Raw genomic sequence first — 16976 nt, 5'->3', positions numbered from 1 at the left:
CTCTGCCTGTGTCTCTACCTCTCCCTCTCTGTGCCCTTCATGAATAAATGAATAAAATCTTAAAAAAAAAAAAGAAAGAAAGAAAGAAAATACTACTAATAACCATATTTTACACCATCAAGTTATAAGTAATGACAGTGGCCATATTCTTAAAGCCGAAAACTAGCACATTTGGATTTAAAATGATTCTCTTCCTCTTATTTGGAGTCACATGACAGATTTGGTGACTAGCATCTATAAACAGGAATAAATATATAAAAAATTAAGAACTTCCCATAAAATCAGAGACAAATAGTTGCCATAAAATACACTATTTACACTGAAGAAATACATTGGTGTAAATGAATAAGGCTGTTTATTTATTTATTCATGAGAGACACAGAGAGAGAGAGAGAGAAAGAGAGAGACAGAGACAAAGGCAGAGGGAGAAGCAGGCTCCATGGAGGGAGCCTGATGTGGGACTTGATCCCGGGTCTCTGGGATCAGGCCCTGGGCTAAAGGAGGCGGTAAATCGCTGAGCCACCTGGGCTGCCCAGCTGTTTATAGCTAAGCAAGGATTCTAGATGCACTAAAGGCTAAGCTGACACATTTATAATTTATTATGGGCACATCAATGCTCCACATTATCAGTAAGAATGAGCTGGATTATGCCAAATTGATTTTAAAGGCATAAAAAATTAAAACATTTTAAATTATCTAGGTTATAGTGCATTCCACAAGGTACACAAAACTCAAAATAAGCCTAAGCCTAAAATATCTTTACAATCTTATTTAGCTCATTTCTCCTTCCTCATCCATTTGCAGTCATTTCTATTTAAGCCCATCTACATGAATAAAGACATAAACAAAATTCCTGAACATCAGGAAAATAACCCATCGTCTTTTACAAACATTTTGCATTTACATGATTCAAACTCAAGTCACTGCCTTTGGATAACATTTTCTAACTACATATTATAAGGTATACTTTGATCTTTGTCCTACCTGATCTAGATTCTTGGTCTTCTGTTGCTGCTTTATAGGATTTATGCAATTCCTAGTGCTTGTTACTCTTTGCTTACAAACCCAATTCCTCCCTAAGTCTATGTCTTTCTTTCCTGAATCTTCCTGATCTTTTGCGAGACAGCACGCTCAAAAACAAGTTGTCCACATTACTGAATTTTAAAAAATGAATTTAACAACAACAACAAGAAAGCATAACAGGTATTTGAAGGTTATCAATATAACCAGCTTGATCAGAAGCAGAATGAAGAGTCATCTCATTCTAATGAAAAATAACAACAAAAGCTGTCTTTTACCCTTCTGAGGCTCAAGATATTTTAAGTGATGTATATTTAGTAGGAAAGCATCAGTTAATCAACTGATTAGGTTAGGTTATTCATCATCTACCACATCAATAATGGAGAAATCACATTTAAATATTTTACTTAAGTATTTGTTGTCCCACTTTGCAATCTTAGGAAATCAACTGCTCACAACAACTGCTTGCCCTCCTCCAGGTTGGCTTCACCTTCCACTATGATGTATTATTACCCAGTAACAAGTATCCTAGTAGTATATTACTATAGAAATCTCTTTTAAATGACAATACTAACCAGATATTTTTTAAATTATGCATATAAATTAAGTGTTTATATATCTTTTAGTGGTGGTTTAGCAGGTTTTCTAAGGAACAGTGTAAATATATAAGAAACAAAAAAATAAAACTGACATATAAATGCCACATTTTAATATAAGAAAAATGATAATTTTAGGACTATGTAATTAGTCGCAATAGGTATTACAAAAGATTTAATCAAGAATATTACTAATACAAAATGTTACTATACCATTTCATGTTGCCTTTTAACTTTAGTTAAAAGAACCACAAATACTTCATTTTTAAAAGTCAAATGTTACATAAAAGCTATTTGAAATATTTATATGAAAACAATATTAATATCAATGAATAGTAACAACTTACAGGTATTTCAATTTTTGCTTTAAGAGTCTGGTCTTTTTTAATGTTCTGCACTTGAATCGCAGATCCTGTTAAAATACTGGTCCCAGAACTGCTGCAATCTACAACGTACACTGGAAGGTTTGGAGCACCTAAAAACTTTTGAGAACATACAAAATAATTTAAGACTCCAATCAAATATAACAAATTATTCAATAACTGTTATTTAAATTTTCAAATAATTCACTACAGCTACTATTTCTGGCCATAAACTGGAAAAACTGGAATAGAATTCACCAATATTCTAGACAATTTTTGAATGAGAAGAGTAATTTTCAATAATTCTACCTAAATTTATGTCTTCTGAAACACCAACTTCCTCAACCACTATTTTTTTTTTTTTTACTTTATGTATTTGGGTTTTCCTTTTCTTTCTGTGCTTTTACTTGCCTTCATTTATCTACCCATCCTTAACACTAAAAGACATTTCTATCATTCTATTCATAAATTAAATACTTCATCTAAATTGAGGGAAATGAACCAAGAGAGGAGGGAGAGGAATATTTTGTCTATAAATTTCTTTTTGAAATTTGGTATGGGTGATGCTTTTATTGGCTTACAGATGCTGAAAGTACAGGCAATGGGATACCCACAAATTTCTCCATGGAATAATCATTAAAGATCTAAATATAATATAAGTCGCACTATAAAGTAGCTAAGAGACAGTTATGTCCATTTACTACCATCTTAGTCAAAATAACATCTGCATATTCTTATCTTAAAATAACTTACCTTACAATGAACAATCAATTTTGGTTGTGTTGTTATATTGTCTGATTCATCCAAAACTTCTACCTGAAATGGGAAAGCTGTTCCATTTTCTATAACTAAAATTTCAGAATCAGGTTTCACTTTCAATCGATGAGGGGGACCTACCAGAGAATTATATAATGAAATACAGGTTCAAGTTTCTAAGACTGAAATATTGAAATAGAAAAAAAAAAAAAAAAAAAACCAAAAAACAAAAACTTCTAACATTTCAAGTTTTAGTTTCTTAATGTTTTTAAATAAGCATCTTTAATCATTTGTATCACCAAAATGCACAGATTCTACAAATGACCATAGCTATCTCGATTGTGTAAAATTTTTGATGTCTAGACTTAGTTTTACCCAATAAGCTATGACATAATGGTAACTAATGCTAGAAATCACCTGAAGGTGTAAAACCTTAAAGAGATCCTGGAAAAAAAATATTCAAGTTTTTAAAAAAATACTTTTTTATTTATACACCGTAACTTTGTACAATGACTAATTTCTCAAAAACATGTTAAGAGAAAACACACATTTTAGGTAATAGTGTCAAAGAATCAGTTCATGTAATGATATAGCCAGATAATTTGTCCTCTACTTTGATGCTGTAAGCAAACTACACATATTTCCTCTAAAAATAATCAAAGAGAGCTTATACTTCTGTAGCAAGATGACTTCATGTGCTCACATTTTTAAAACACAATTTTAGGGAATCCCTGGGTGGCTCAGTGGTTTAGCGTCTGCCTTCAGCCCGGGGAATGATCCTAGAGACCCAGGATAGAGTCCCACATCAGTCTCCCTGTATGGAGCCTGCTTCTCCCTCTGCCTGTGTCTCTCCCTCTCCACCTCCCCGCCCCAATGTGTGTCTCTCGTGAATAAAATCTTTTAAAAATTTTTTAAAAATTAAAAATTAAAATAAAAAAATACAATTTATGCTAAATGCTGGTAACAAAAATTCACAAAGGACAGTTACTAAAAACACTTTATGGTAACATTAGTTATTATTTACTTTTTACTATATGCCAGACAACATGTTAAGTTTTAAGCACTATCTTCATAATCTTCACAATGAGCTTAATGAAGAAGGTCATATTATTATTATCCACATTTTATAAATGAGGAAACTGGAATCCAGAGAGATTAAGTATCTCGTCTAGGTCACACAACTAGTAAACGGCAGGCTCAGGTTAATGTCCTAAGTTATTTGAAACCTCTTGACCATTATCATTATGCCATGCTACCCCCTACTTCACAGTTTTCATTCTCAAATTCAAAACAATGTCAAACTATCTAGTTACTAAGAATTTCACTACCCAAAACTATGCCTTTTAACTAATCTCTAAAATAAAAGCATTGTGTTTAGTATGTAACAATTTTTTTTAAAAGTTTGCTTCTGTTTGTATATTTATGTATATATGTAAGTAATCTACACTCATCATGGGGCTCAAACTCAAACTTATGATGTGGAGATCAAGAATCACATGCTCTTCTGACTGAGCCAGTCAGGTGCCTCAACATTTTTATACTTCTACCAGTGTGCTAATTTTGACATCCTTATCAATTTGTGCTTGAGGGAAACCAAAGCACTTAAACTTGTGAAAGGACACAGCTAATATGTTTCTTTTCATTTAAAAACAGTACAAAAGGGGGCAGCCCCAGTGGCTTAGTGGTTTAGCGCCACCTTCAGCCCAGAGCATGATCCTGGAGACTCGGAATCGAGTCCCATGTCCGGGTTTCTGCATGGAGCCTGCTTCTGCTTCTCCCTCTGCCTGTGTCTCTGCCTGTCTCTCTGTGTGTCTCCATGAATAAATAAATAAAATCTTAAAAAAAAAAACAGTACAAAAGGTCATATATGGACAGAGATATGATTATAGCATTATTAGAGCTAAAACTGACACACCAAGCGCTATTATGTTTTACAAGACACGCAGTTCTCACTTTGCACAGGAGTGTGTTAATGAGAACTCATGCATACTGAACTGTGCTGTCTACCATTCAGTTATCACAAAATCTTGCAAAGTGAGTGTTGCTTATATTATTAGCTCATTCAATCCTCACAACAACCATGAGAGAGTAGATATTTCATTTTACATGAGGAAACTGAGGCACAGGACAAGTTTACCTAGCTCATAAGTGTCACAGCTTAGATTCAAACTCAGAAGAGTTATCAGAATGTACTCTTTGAACCTATCTGGAAGACTGCCTCTCAAATTAGCCAGCATTTCCTATCCTGTATTACTTTAATGTAACTTTACTATCAGGTTGTTAAGTAACTAACAAATTAACAACATAAATGCATGAGAAACTTTTCTAAAGATATGAAAGAAACATTTACAGTCATATCAGAAAAGATAAAAAAGGTCAGTTCTAAAATAAGCCTAATTAGTATATCTCTTAAGAGTAGTTCCTTAATATTATCAACATTCACACTTTTCTCCCAATTATTTTTAGAACTTCCTGTCTTCCTAAATATTTTCCTATTTTTTCAATTACTCATTTTTGTCTGTGCTATATTTGACATTCAAATGTATTTTCAAGACTTATACCATAACCAAAAACACTTCATCTTAATATATTTTATAATAAAAATACTATTTAAAGGTAAATATTAGAAATATTTATTAAAATATTACCTGGTAGTAATCTAATTTTTAAAATCTGTGTGTCTTCTTTTAAACCCGGCAGAATAACCTTCAAATTAAAATTCTGTTGAAAAAAATTATTTTAATTAAATCCAACTGCTAAATAGCTCAGTAGTTTAACAACTGATGTTGTTGGTGTCTCTTTTATTCCCTCACCTTATCCCCCTTAACAAGAGTGAAATGTTTACACTATAATGACCTACATGTGGTCAAAGGCAATTTAGGAAAGAATTGCTCATAGTAATAGATCAGGGACTCTCAGTATATATTCTAATAAGAGTATATCATAAGACTGTACTTGATTATTTGAACTTTATCTAAAATTGCTATTTAGTTTAATAAGTGCCAAAATTCTGATTTATTTTTTTCATTTCCATAACATTACAGAAATCTATGCAGCAAATTTACATTGAGAAACATGATCATTTATGTCTCTAAGAGATGAAAAAGTGGACTCATATTGCTTCTTTACAGATAATAGTCTCTTCAAATTCAAAAGGAATAACCTCTGAATAATCAGAATCAAGATGGGCATCATAAAAAATATGGAAAATAGTGAATGAAGTATAAAATAACAAAAATCTAGAAATCTCTAAATTCAATGTGGTTTTCTAGATTAGATCCTGGAATAGAAAACTAATTAGTAAAAACGCTGGCGAAATGTGAATAAAGTCCATAGCTTTGTTAATAGCATTATACTATAGTTTTGTTAATAGTATTATACCAATGTTAATTTCTTAGTTTGGATAAAACTTGATAGTTATATAAGATATTAATGGAGGAAACTGGTACAGAGTATATGCAAACTCGTTATACTATTTTCCAACTCTTCTGTAAATATAAAGTTATTTCAAAAAAGTTTTTAAAAATCCAGAAACTATTTTAGTTTTTTAGTAAGCTTATCTTAGTAAAGTCAAATTTCCCTGAATTTCAATTCTTTTTCCAGGAAATTCTGAATTCAGAAAGATGTATAGAAATTGATCTTTAATTTGATTTCATTATACAATGCAGTGTAGTATATGGCATTTAAAGAAATTCGTATGCTCTATTTTAAACACCATTTTGATAGAAAAATTCTGAATATATGTTGTAGGTTAATGGTACAGTGAAGAAAAGATATATATTACTCATTATTAGCCACAGTATTCCCTTTAGTCATGTAAATCTATTAGGTAATTTATATACCTGACTGATAAATTACCTTATTGGAATTTATATTTTTACCTTCCCTAACTTTATCTCTCCCAAAAACACATTCCTTTATCCAAATATCAAACCCAGTATGTTCATAAATGTGAACTAAAGTTTCTCATATTTTTGTGTTCTAAAAATAATACTAAAAAAATTTTAAAAGTTGGAGAGAAAAAAGAACAGTACTGGGTAACTGTTAATAAAATTGACTCTGAATGTGAAAAGACTGGAATGAAGATGAAGACAGTTAGCAAATATTTAATTCATAAATGTAAGTGAACATGTTAGTTTCCTTTAGCGATGTGAATGGTAAGTTTAGTGACATGATCCTGATTAATTCTTAGGAACCCCATCATTGTTATCCTGTTACAAAAACACGTCATCCAATTTTAAATTCTCCATTTTATTTTTACAAGAAATAGTATGTATTAAAACATTTATGTACAATGCTTACCTTGCCTTGACAAGAGTTTACAAGGCCCTTAGCTGTAACACCTCGAATCACACAATTCGGTCCTTTGGTTATTTCTTCATAATGTAAAGATAAACCACTGGAAAAAACAAATTATTTTTTAACTTCCCCTCCATTACCTATAAATAAGTTGTATTTTCATATGCCATTCTTGTATTTAATTCACTTTTCTAATAAAATTTTTAAATAATCTAATATTCTTAAAAATTGAATAAATAATTCAACAAGAGAAAATTCCCAAGAACTTATTTTACAAACAAAAATCATCTGTAAGTGATAGCACTGGGCCAAATACTGTAAAAGAAAAATTCTAAAATGTAAAGTTCATTTATTAAATAAGATACAAGGCAGAAAATAATCAAATGCTAGACCATGTATACAGGTCTAAGGAAAGGAAATAAACAAATAGGCCAGCTTTAGGGATATCTTCAGGCTTCACCATGTATTTTTTTCAAATCTTTCATCCCGTAAGATATTAGAAAGTTTTTGGTACTTATTAAACTGAATAGCAATTTTAGATAAAATTCAAATAATCAAGTACAGTCTTATGATATACCCTTGCTAGAATATATACTGAGATTCCCTAATCTATTACTATGAGCAATTTCTTTCCTAAATTGCCTTTGACCACATGTAGGTCATTAGAGTGTAAACATTTTACTCTTGTTAACGGGGATAAGGTGAGGGAATAAAAGACACCATGGGGGAGAAAAAGCCTAACTTTTCTAAAGAATGGCATTTAAATATTAAATCATAAAATTAAATGGTATGCCTTGTTTGAAAAAAGCTATAAAGTGATGTGTAAGAGAAAATAAGACTCCCTAGGGAAAATGGACACTAAACGCACACACATCTACTTTCACTATCTCTTACATCTCTAATTTGAAAACAAGGGGATTTCTTTTATTTACTATTAAAGGCTAAGAAAAGGAAGGAAAGAAAAAAGAGACAAGAACAATAAATCTCGGGGATCCCTGGTGGCTCAGCAGTTTGGCGCCTGCCTTCAGCCCAGGGTGTGATCCTGGAGACCCGGGATTGAGTCCCACGTCGGGCTCCCTGCATGGGGCCTGTTTCTCACTCTGCCTGTGTCTCTGCCTCTCTCTCTCTGTGTTTCTCATGAATAAATAAATAAAATCTTTAAAAAAAAAAACAAAACAATAAATCTCATTTTCTAGAAAACAGGACTTAGTCTCCCAAGAAAACTAAACCCTAAAACAAGCAATGGAAAAAGCTGGAAATCAACGTAATGGTCCAGAATTCCTATGTACCACTCTGGAACTGGTGGTACTACATGCCTCTAGAAGTAGGAGCAAACAAAAAGGGGAAAAGAAAGATTGATCCCCAGATCTTCCCTCTCAGCCTCTGGAAGATGACTGGAAGATTAATCTCTGAAAAGGCTAAAGAAGAGAAATCTCTAAACCAGGGAGTAGCAGATAAATTGAATGATAAGGTAAATACTAAACAGAACAGAAGGGGTAATCTTGAATGAATGTATATGGATGCTGAGACCTTCCCAATCCCTTTTCTTGACTAGGAACCTGGACAAACTATTTCCCTCCAGGCAAGAGAATAAAATTATTTTCAAATAAATATTTGAGAAAACTGCCTACCCCAACAAAGAAGACTCCCCCAGTAAAGCATTACAGACATATCATCGTACAGTGCAGTTCATATTCAACAGCTTCTCCCACATTTTCAGTTTCCTTATCTGCTTTTTAGCCATTCATTTATAAGCAGATGATAAAAAATTACCAGGTTTCTGAAGAAATTAGAAGAAAAAAAAAAAAAAAGAACAAACAAAGAGCAACCAGCTTGGAGAAACAAAAATTTTCCATACATGTAATGTTTTAAAAAGCCAAAAAAAAAAATAAAAAAAACAACTACCACTCATCAGTGAAAAAATATACTACATTCATAAAACAAGATGATCTACAAAAAAAAGTTCGGAAAACAAAGAAAAATTTTTAGAAATTAAAACAGAGCAACAAGGAAAACCTCAATGGGGAGGTTATAAAGATTAAGCTGAAAAAAAAATTGTCAGAAAGGAAAGCAGAACCACAAAAAGAAAAACAGAAAAATTAGGGAAATCAGAGAAACATTCCAGAAGATTCAATACCAAAAAATGATTCCAGAAAGAGAAAACCGTGATGATGGAAAGTAGAGAATAGGGCAACCCAAGTGGCTCAGCGATTTAGCACCACCTTCAGCCCAGGGTGTGATCCTGGAGACCCAGGACTGAGTCCCACGTCAGGCTCCCTGCATGGAGCCTACTTCTCTCTCTGCCTCTCTCTCTGTGTGTGTCTCTTATGAATAAAAAAATAATAATAAAATAAAATAAATAAAAACTTAAAAAAATAGAGAATAAAATACTTCAAATGATGTAGAATCTTTGCAAAGATTACTATAAAATTTTGCCGTGTTGCAAATTAAAAGCAGATCCTATAAAGCTTCCAGAGATAATACATGGAAAACACAAAAATGAAAATTAATGAAAGTGAATTTAAATTTATCAGCAACAGTGGAAGCTAAAAAACTAAAATGGAGCAATGATTCATAATTTTGAGGAAAGCAAAAATGGAATAATGCTTTCATGATTTTGAGGAAAATAGCATCCAATTTTCAGTTTAATCAAATAGAATAGGGGCACTCTCTTGCAAATGTACTGGATGTGTTTCAGCAAAAGGAGGACATGGCATTCTTTTTTTTTTTTTTTTAAAGATTTTATTTATTTACTCACAGACACACACAGAGAGAGAGAGGGGGGGGGAGGGCAGAGACACAGAGGGAGAAGCAGGCTCCATGCAGGGAGCCCAACGCGGGACTCGATCCCGGGTCTCCAGGATCACACCCCAGGCTGCAGGCGGCGCCAAACCGCTGCGCCACCAGGGCTGCCCAGGACATGGCATTCTTTTAAAAAACTGGAGAGCCATGAAAAGTTAAATGCTAAATAAAATAAGTCATGTAACAGACTCAGAATTCAGGAATATTTCCCTAGGGACCTGAGAACCAACTCTCTGCAGTGTAATCATCAAAAAAGGTAAAGCCCTATCTCCTAGTTTCCTGAGCCTAACTTCTAGTCAGCTGACTCCAGATTGCAAATCCCACAAGCAGTGATAAAGGTACTTAGTTATTTTATCTTTAAAACATGAATGTAATGAGTTCCAGCAACTTATCCATATATTTCAGTCTTTGCAGTCTCTGTATCAGATTGCTTGTGATAATCATCACATTCTGGTTTAATGTTTAGTCAACAGGAAAATTGTTTTCTTTCTAACTTTATGATGAAGTTTTCTAAGTTGACGGTAGGTTTTGTTTTGATTTCCCCAACACAGAAGACATAGTGAATCCCCAGGATAAAGGTGAAGGAAGATCACAGAATGTGAACTACAATAAGCAAACAAACAAAAAAAACCCAATCATTACAGAATGTAGCACATCACAAACTCCAAAAAAGAGATCTCCACAAATATGAAACTGCTAGATTATCTATGTACTCATTTTGAGAAGAGATAATTTGGCAGAGAGTTTACAGTTTGATTTGTCATAAACTCAGCAAAGAAAAAAAGTACAGTAGCAACAAAGTTGTATGTACAACAAAGTGATTAGTATATACATCATTGCAATAAAGCAAGCACTACATATTGACCAAGCCACAGTATAACCTTTATTGAGGACCAGAGGAACAAGAAGGAAGCTTATAAGTAAGAGAAGTGGCAATAAGAGAATATGTTATTGTCTATAGCCATTAATCAAGAGATAATGCCTAAAACTGAAAAAGGAAGAAATAGCAATATAAAATTTACATATATGGCAGTAATTACAAGTAGATTCAAGTCAAAAAAGTCAAAGGTGGTTCTCTGAGAAGTGGATTGTGAGTGAGATAGAGAGGGCAGAAGGATGAGAAATTGCTTTTTTAAAATAAGCCTTATCAAACTATTAATTCTTTAATAGTTCATTTATATGCGTGAATGATTTTTAAAAAAATTCACCTAACATTGGGAGAAAAAAAAAAAAACCTACTCAGAAAATGGTCTTTATTGAAGATAAATTCACATGGCTATGCCATCAGGATTTTATAAAATAAGTTTAAAACCCCAAATATAAATATGTATGAGTGACAGAGATTTCCTATTTAAGAATATCCTATCAAGGATAGGATGATGGAGTTATAATCAATAATAGATGTCATAGGGATCCCTGGGTGGCGCAGCGGTTTGGCGCCTGCCTTTGGCCCAGGGCGTGATCCTGGAGACCCGGGATCGAATCCTGCATCGGGCTCCCAGTGCATGGAGCCTGCTTCTCCCTCTGCCTGTGGCTCTGCCCCTCTCTCTCTCTCTCTGTGACTATCATAAAAAAGAATAATAATAATAGATGTCATATAATGCACTAATATTTTCCATTTGTGACTAGAAGGGATACTTCTAGTGTTTTAAACAAATAATTTAAGTGTTCAGCTCTTTCATTATTGTTTACAATATTCAAATGAATGCAACAGGTCAAAAGTAAGAATCACTTTTTGCAACTTAAGGGGACACAGAACTAAAAACTCATTTTGAATATTTTTTATAACTATCTATTGTTTTTCAAGAACTTAAACATGCTACAAATCTAACTACTAAACTATATCACTAATCTGTGAGCTTCTAGAAGGCAAGTACTATGTCCTTATTCACCTCTATATGTCTAGCTAGCAAATGCCTGGAATATTGCACATGCTCAGATGTCTAAGAGTGAACGAATACAACACAAGGGGAAAAAAGTACATAGAGACAACAGAAGAAAGCATATATAAAAAGTGGGCTCAAAAGATGAATTTGGCAGCTAATGCAAAAAAGAAACACTTAGCATTCATGCTCTTGAGAATGAACAAGAATTTCTCCCAAGGCACCTTAAAAAGATAACTGAAAATAATGAATACCCTTAGTTATATCATTGGACACACTATGAAGTTTCTCAGAGTTATTTCTTAATATAAGCCAATCACAATACTTTAAAGAACTATTAAATAAAGATAAATTCTACAGAAAGAACCAAATATCCATGGAAACCATAAACTTTGTTGCTATGGTTTTAAAAATGAATTGTATTACCAGGTTCACTAAGTTTAAGGAGCCATAACTTCACATCTTACTTGCAAAGAAAACAATGGAGAAAGAGTTTTATCAGTCTCACCTAAACAACTTTCACAGTAAATTCAGTCAAAACAAACTTTAATGAAGCACTTTATATATGACACTTTATACATGTCACAAAGCATAGCTCGGGGCAAAATAAATCCCCCAGATATCATAAAATACACTAAACACTTTAAATGATAAATGTGATAAATGATAAAAGTTAAACACATAAGTAATTTAAGCTGAAAGAAAGAAGAATGAATGCTTAGTAAATACGAAAAGTCACATTTAGATTGATCCTTCGAATTACCTTGCTTCAAATACTGGCTGAATATCATTTCCTAATTGACTAGTATGACCAAATTCATCCTGAAACTCCAGAGGGATATTGAATGGGACTCCAACACGAAAAGGAGGATCCATAAGACCAAATGAAAACTTTTCTGGTTTACCCTCTTAAAAAAAGAAAAGAAAAAAAAAAAAAAAGTAAACATGAGAAGAAAATTCATTGTAGGTCAGAAATAGCCATATTTTATACACAGGAAACTAAACTATGATAAAGATGGCATTTTAAATCTGTGAAGAACTTATATAAATTGTATCTATAAGCCAACTGGGAAAAGTTAGATCTTTATCTCACTATACATAAAATTCTAGAAAAAAAATGTGTTCTTAAACTATGAGATTATCAGAATATAATAAAGAAATTTATAACATTATCATAGGAAAAACTAAGGCAAAACACAATATCCCTTCCCCCACTTATCCGTGGTTAACTATAGTCTGGAGGCAGATCCTACTAATGACATATTATCAGAAGGTCAACAGTAGCCTAAAACTATGTTACAATTCCTAGGTCACTGACCTCAGTTCATCTCAGCACACAGGCATTTTATCATCTCACATAATCACAAGAAGACTGAGTATAGTAGCACAATAAGATATTTTAAGAAAGAAAAAGACCACATTCACATAATTTCTATTACAGTATATTGTTATAATTATTCTATTTTATTATTGTTAATCTCTTACTGTCCCTAATTTACAAATTAAACTTTATTATAGGTATACATATACAGAAAAAAAACAGTATATATACAATTTGGTATTATTTGTAATTTTAAGAGATCCACTGGAGGTGGTCATGTAACATATCCCCTGTATACAAGGGGGACTACTGTATTCAATAGCTATGAAAGAATGTTATGTGATAAAGTTTAAAATATCTTATAATACACAAAGTTAAAAGAGATGCTTTATAGGAGAAAATATGTACAACATCTACAACAAGGGATTAAAATCCAGAATACATAAAAGCCTTCTATAAATCAGCTATTCTTACAGGTGGTCTCTAGTCAAACAGTTTCAGTCATCCCCTGAGAAATTATTAGAAATGTGTATTCTAGGGCTCACTCAAAACTACTGAGTCAGAAACTCTGGGAGTGATGCCCCACAGTCCAGTGTTTTAAAAAGCTTTGTAGGTGATTAAGACAGAAGGTCAAATGTGAGAATCACAGCTTTACACAATTAAAATCAGCAGAGCAAATGAATAAGCTTTCACAGATAACAGAGAGAGCCAAAAATAGGTGAGAAGAGGTGCACAACCTAATAATTAAATAATTTAACCATTAACTAGGATAAATACAGACACCAGGCAGGAATGAGCATAAGGAACTTTGGAACTCTCATGGTCTGTTGGTGAGGGTACCCTGACACAACCTTTTACCAGAGCCAATTTGATGGTAAATATATTTAAAACATTAAGGCATATACATGTCAGCTCAGCAATTCTACTTTTTATCCACCCTAGAGAACTTCTAGCACATGTACACAAAGCAGCATTAATTTTTTTTTCATATAGAAACCCATGGTTAGACAAAAAAACAAACAAACTGAGAACGACTGAAATGTTCATCAACAGAAAACTGCTTCAACTATAGCATATCCATACTACGGAATGCATTCTGCAGCTACTAAAAGAATGTGATAGGGGCGCCTGAGTAGATTAGTCGATTAAGCATCTGAATCTTGATCTCAACTCAGGTTGTGATCTCAGGGGTGCGAAACAGCCCCAGGTTGGGCTCCATTCTCAGTGCACAGTCTGCTTAAGAGTCTCTCTCTCTTCCTTCCCCTCCCAATCCATGCTCACTTGCTCTAAAATAAATCTTTAAAAAAAAATAAGAAAGAAAAGAAGAAAAGAAAAAGAAAAGGAAAGGAAAGGAAAGGAAAGGAAAGGAAAGGAAAGGAAAGAAAGAAAAAGAAAAGAAAAGAAAGAAGAAAAGAAAAGAAAAGAAAGAAGAAAAGAAAAGAAAAAAAGAAAAGAAAAGAAAGAAAAGAAAAGAAAAGAAAAGAAAAGAAAAGAAAAGAAAAGAAAAGAGAAAAGAAAAGAAAGCCAGCCTCAGGTCTCCATCCCTCAATACACAAAACCAGTAAATTGCCTTCCTCAGCCCCAGCAACAGATAGAAGGCTTATTCTCTGAGGAAGGTAAAATAGTGCCAAGAAGTGAGGGACAAAAACACTACTAAAAGCGTCACATTCTGCTGAAAATATCAAGTGAAAGATTCTATAGTAGACGTGAGACCCCCAACAGTCTTCTCCAGTTTGCTCCCAAAATGCTGGCAGCCAGGTGTTTACCCTCCTCACAGGAGACTAAAAGGCTCTATTTGGGGCTTTGGACGGCTTAAAGAGAGAAAACCTAAAAATTCTCATAATCACCCCAAATGAAATAAAAGCTTTCAAATGTCCTATGATTAAATGTAGGCAAATCACCAGTCATGTAAGAGAGCATTTACTTATGAAAGGGCAAACATTAAAAAAAAAAAATTAACACAGAGGAAACAGACTATAAATAAAGTTCAAATGCTTCTAAAGACCACCACTATTACTAATACCCTCAGAGAATTATTAAAGATACTGAATTTATGAAGCAGAGAATGCTTTGAAAAAGGAATAACCAGAATAAAAAAATGACAGCAGAAAGGAAAAATTCAATAGAAAGTATAGTAGCATGTCATGTTAAAGGAAGCTCCCATAACACGGGAAAATGAGATGGAAAGTAGAAAAAAGAATATTAGTATACCAGTCAAAATGTCCACTGTCTTTTAATATTAGATGATGTAGAAAATAGAGTAGGAAATCAAGTAATTCAAGAAAAATTTAGAGAATTTAAAATTTCAGAAACCAGAACAACAAAAAAAAGATTCTTAAACAGCTGGGCAACAGGGAAGAGGGGAGACTGAGGTGGGCAGAGAAGCTCACATGCAAAGGTCAGGAATCAGAAAAGCTTTAGGTGCTACAAGCAACAACAGAAGAAAACAATGATGCCTTCAAAAATTTTAAACAGGGTAGCCCGGGTGGCTCAGTGGTCAACCTGGGGCGTGATCCCAGGGACCCAGGATTGAGTCCCATGTCGGGCTCCCTGCATGGGGCCTGCTTCTCCCTCTGCCTGTGACTCTGCCTCTCTCTCTCTCTCTCTGCGTGTGTGTGTCTCTATGAATAAATAAAAAAAAAAAAAATCTTAAAAAAATAGGACCATGAAGTTGCAACGACATGGATGGAGCTAGAGATTATAATGCTAAGCAAAATAAGACAGGGAAAGACAAATACCATATGATTTCACTCATACGGAATAAAAGAAACAAGCAAAGGGGAAAAAAAAGAGAGAAGGAAAGGCAAACCAAGAAACAGACTCTTAGAGAACAAATTGATGGTTACCTGAGGGAATATGGGTAAAGGGATATAGGCAAGTGGATAGGATTAAATGGGGATTAAAGAGTGAACTTGTGATGGGGACTGGGTGGTGTATGGAAGTGCTGAAGCACTGTATTGTACACTTCAAACTAGTATTACACCGATTAAAACTGGAATTTAAGGGCAGCCCCGGTGGCGCAGCGGTTCAGCGCCACCTGCAGCCCGGGGTGTGATCCTGGAGACCCAGGATCGAGTCCCAAATCGGGCTTCGCATGGAGCCTGCTTCTCCCTCTGCCTGTGTCTCTGCCTCTCTCTTCGCTCTCTCTGAATGAATAAATAAATAAATCTTTAAAAAAAAGTGGAATTTAAATAAAAACTTAAAGAAGAAATTCGATTATGGAGCAGAATCATAGGGCTATTTTAAGATTATGATGATCCCACAACTGGCCAAACATCTTTTATTATCTATTATCCCTTTATTGAAAATGACACTTTCAGTATAATATGTAGGCATATAGTGTTTCACTTACCTTTAACAGAAAATTTAATTGCTTTCGAAGGTAGTGGTCTTCCTGCATAAGTGTCTGCATTACTTTCATTCAATACAACTTGTAATTTCAATGTATAATTCCCCAACTTTTGAATATTTTCTGTACAAATTAAGAAGAAATTAAAAATCAAGTGAACACAATTACTGATAGAATTTTTAACATTCAGAATAATAACTCACCCATTTTTTTAAACCAGTAAGGCCATTTTCCTCCATGTTGACTAATATGTGAAATGATTTCTTTATTTCCATTGGAAGCTTAATAAAAGAAAAAAGAAATATTTATACCTTGAGAAACTGAATACAAAACATGAGTATGAAATGTCACACTGGCATCAAATAACTTTATTTGTCGTACATTTTTAGAAACTGTTTTGAAAAAAAAATTGTTTTGAAACTTCATCAAAGGATCTAAAGCTATCCCATACAAATGAATGGCATAATGAAAATTACTCATCAGCTCATTAAAATTCCTTTATCTCAATTAAGAACGTATCCGTAAATAAGATTAACTGTTACAAAAGATTAGATTAGAGATAATTTTCTTTTGATATTAAAAATAATT

The 16976-nt window shown here is 33.3% G+C and overlaps 1 protein-coding gene across 3 annotated transcripts in view; it reads right to left on the bottom strand.

Moving 5' to 3' along the window:
- The window catches only part of SMCHD1 (structural maintenance of chromosomes flexible hinge domain containing 1), a 143696-nt gene that overhangs the window by 71614 nt on the left and 55106 nt on the right, over positions 1–16976 (bottom strand). For all 3 annotated transcript variants that reach the window (XM_055324007.1, XM_055324008.1, XM_055324006.1), the window contains exons 18-24: positions 16592–16669; positions 16392–16511; positions 12482–12626; positions 7037–7133; positions 5383–5455; positions 2732–2871; positions 1964–2098 (exon numbers count right to left, since the gene is read on the bottom strand). In XM_055324007.1, coding sequence (XP_055179982.1) covers positions 1964–2098; positions 2732–2871; positions 5383–5455; positions 7037–7133; positions 12482–12626; positions 16392–16511; positions 16592–16669 — 788 coding nt within the window. The remainder of the gene's footprint in view (positions 1–1963; positions 2099–2731; positions 2872–5382; positions 5456–7036; positions 7134–12481; positions 12627–16391; positions 16512–16591; positions 16670–16976) is intronic.

Source organism: Nyctereutes procyonoides, unplaced genomic scaffold (genome assembly GCF_905146905.1).
Source record: "Nyctereutes procyonoides isolate TBG_1078 unplaced genomic scaffold, NYPRO_anot_genome, whole genome shotgun sequence".
NCBI classification, from domain to species: Eukaryota; Metazoa; Chordata; class Mammalia; order Carnivora; family Canidae; genus Nyctereutes; species Nyctereutes procyonoides.
Note: the sequence above shows the minus strand (reverse complement) of the source record. Positions and strands in the feature narration are given on the sequence as shown.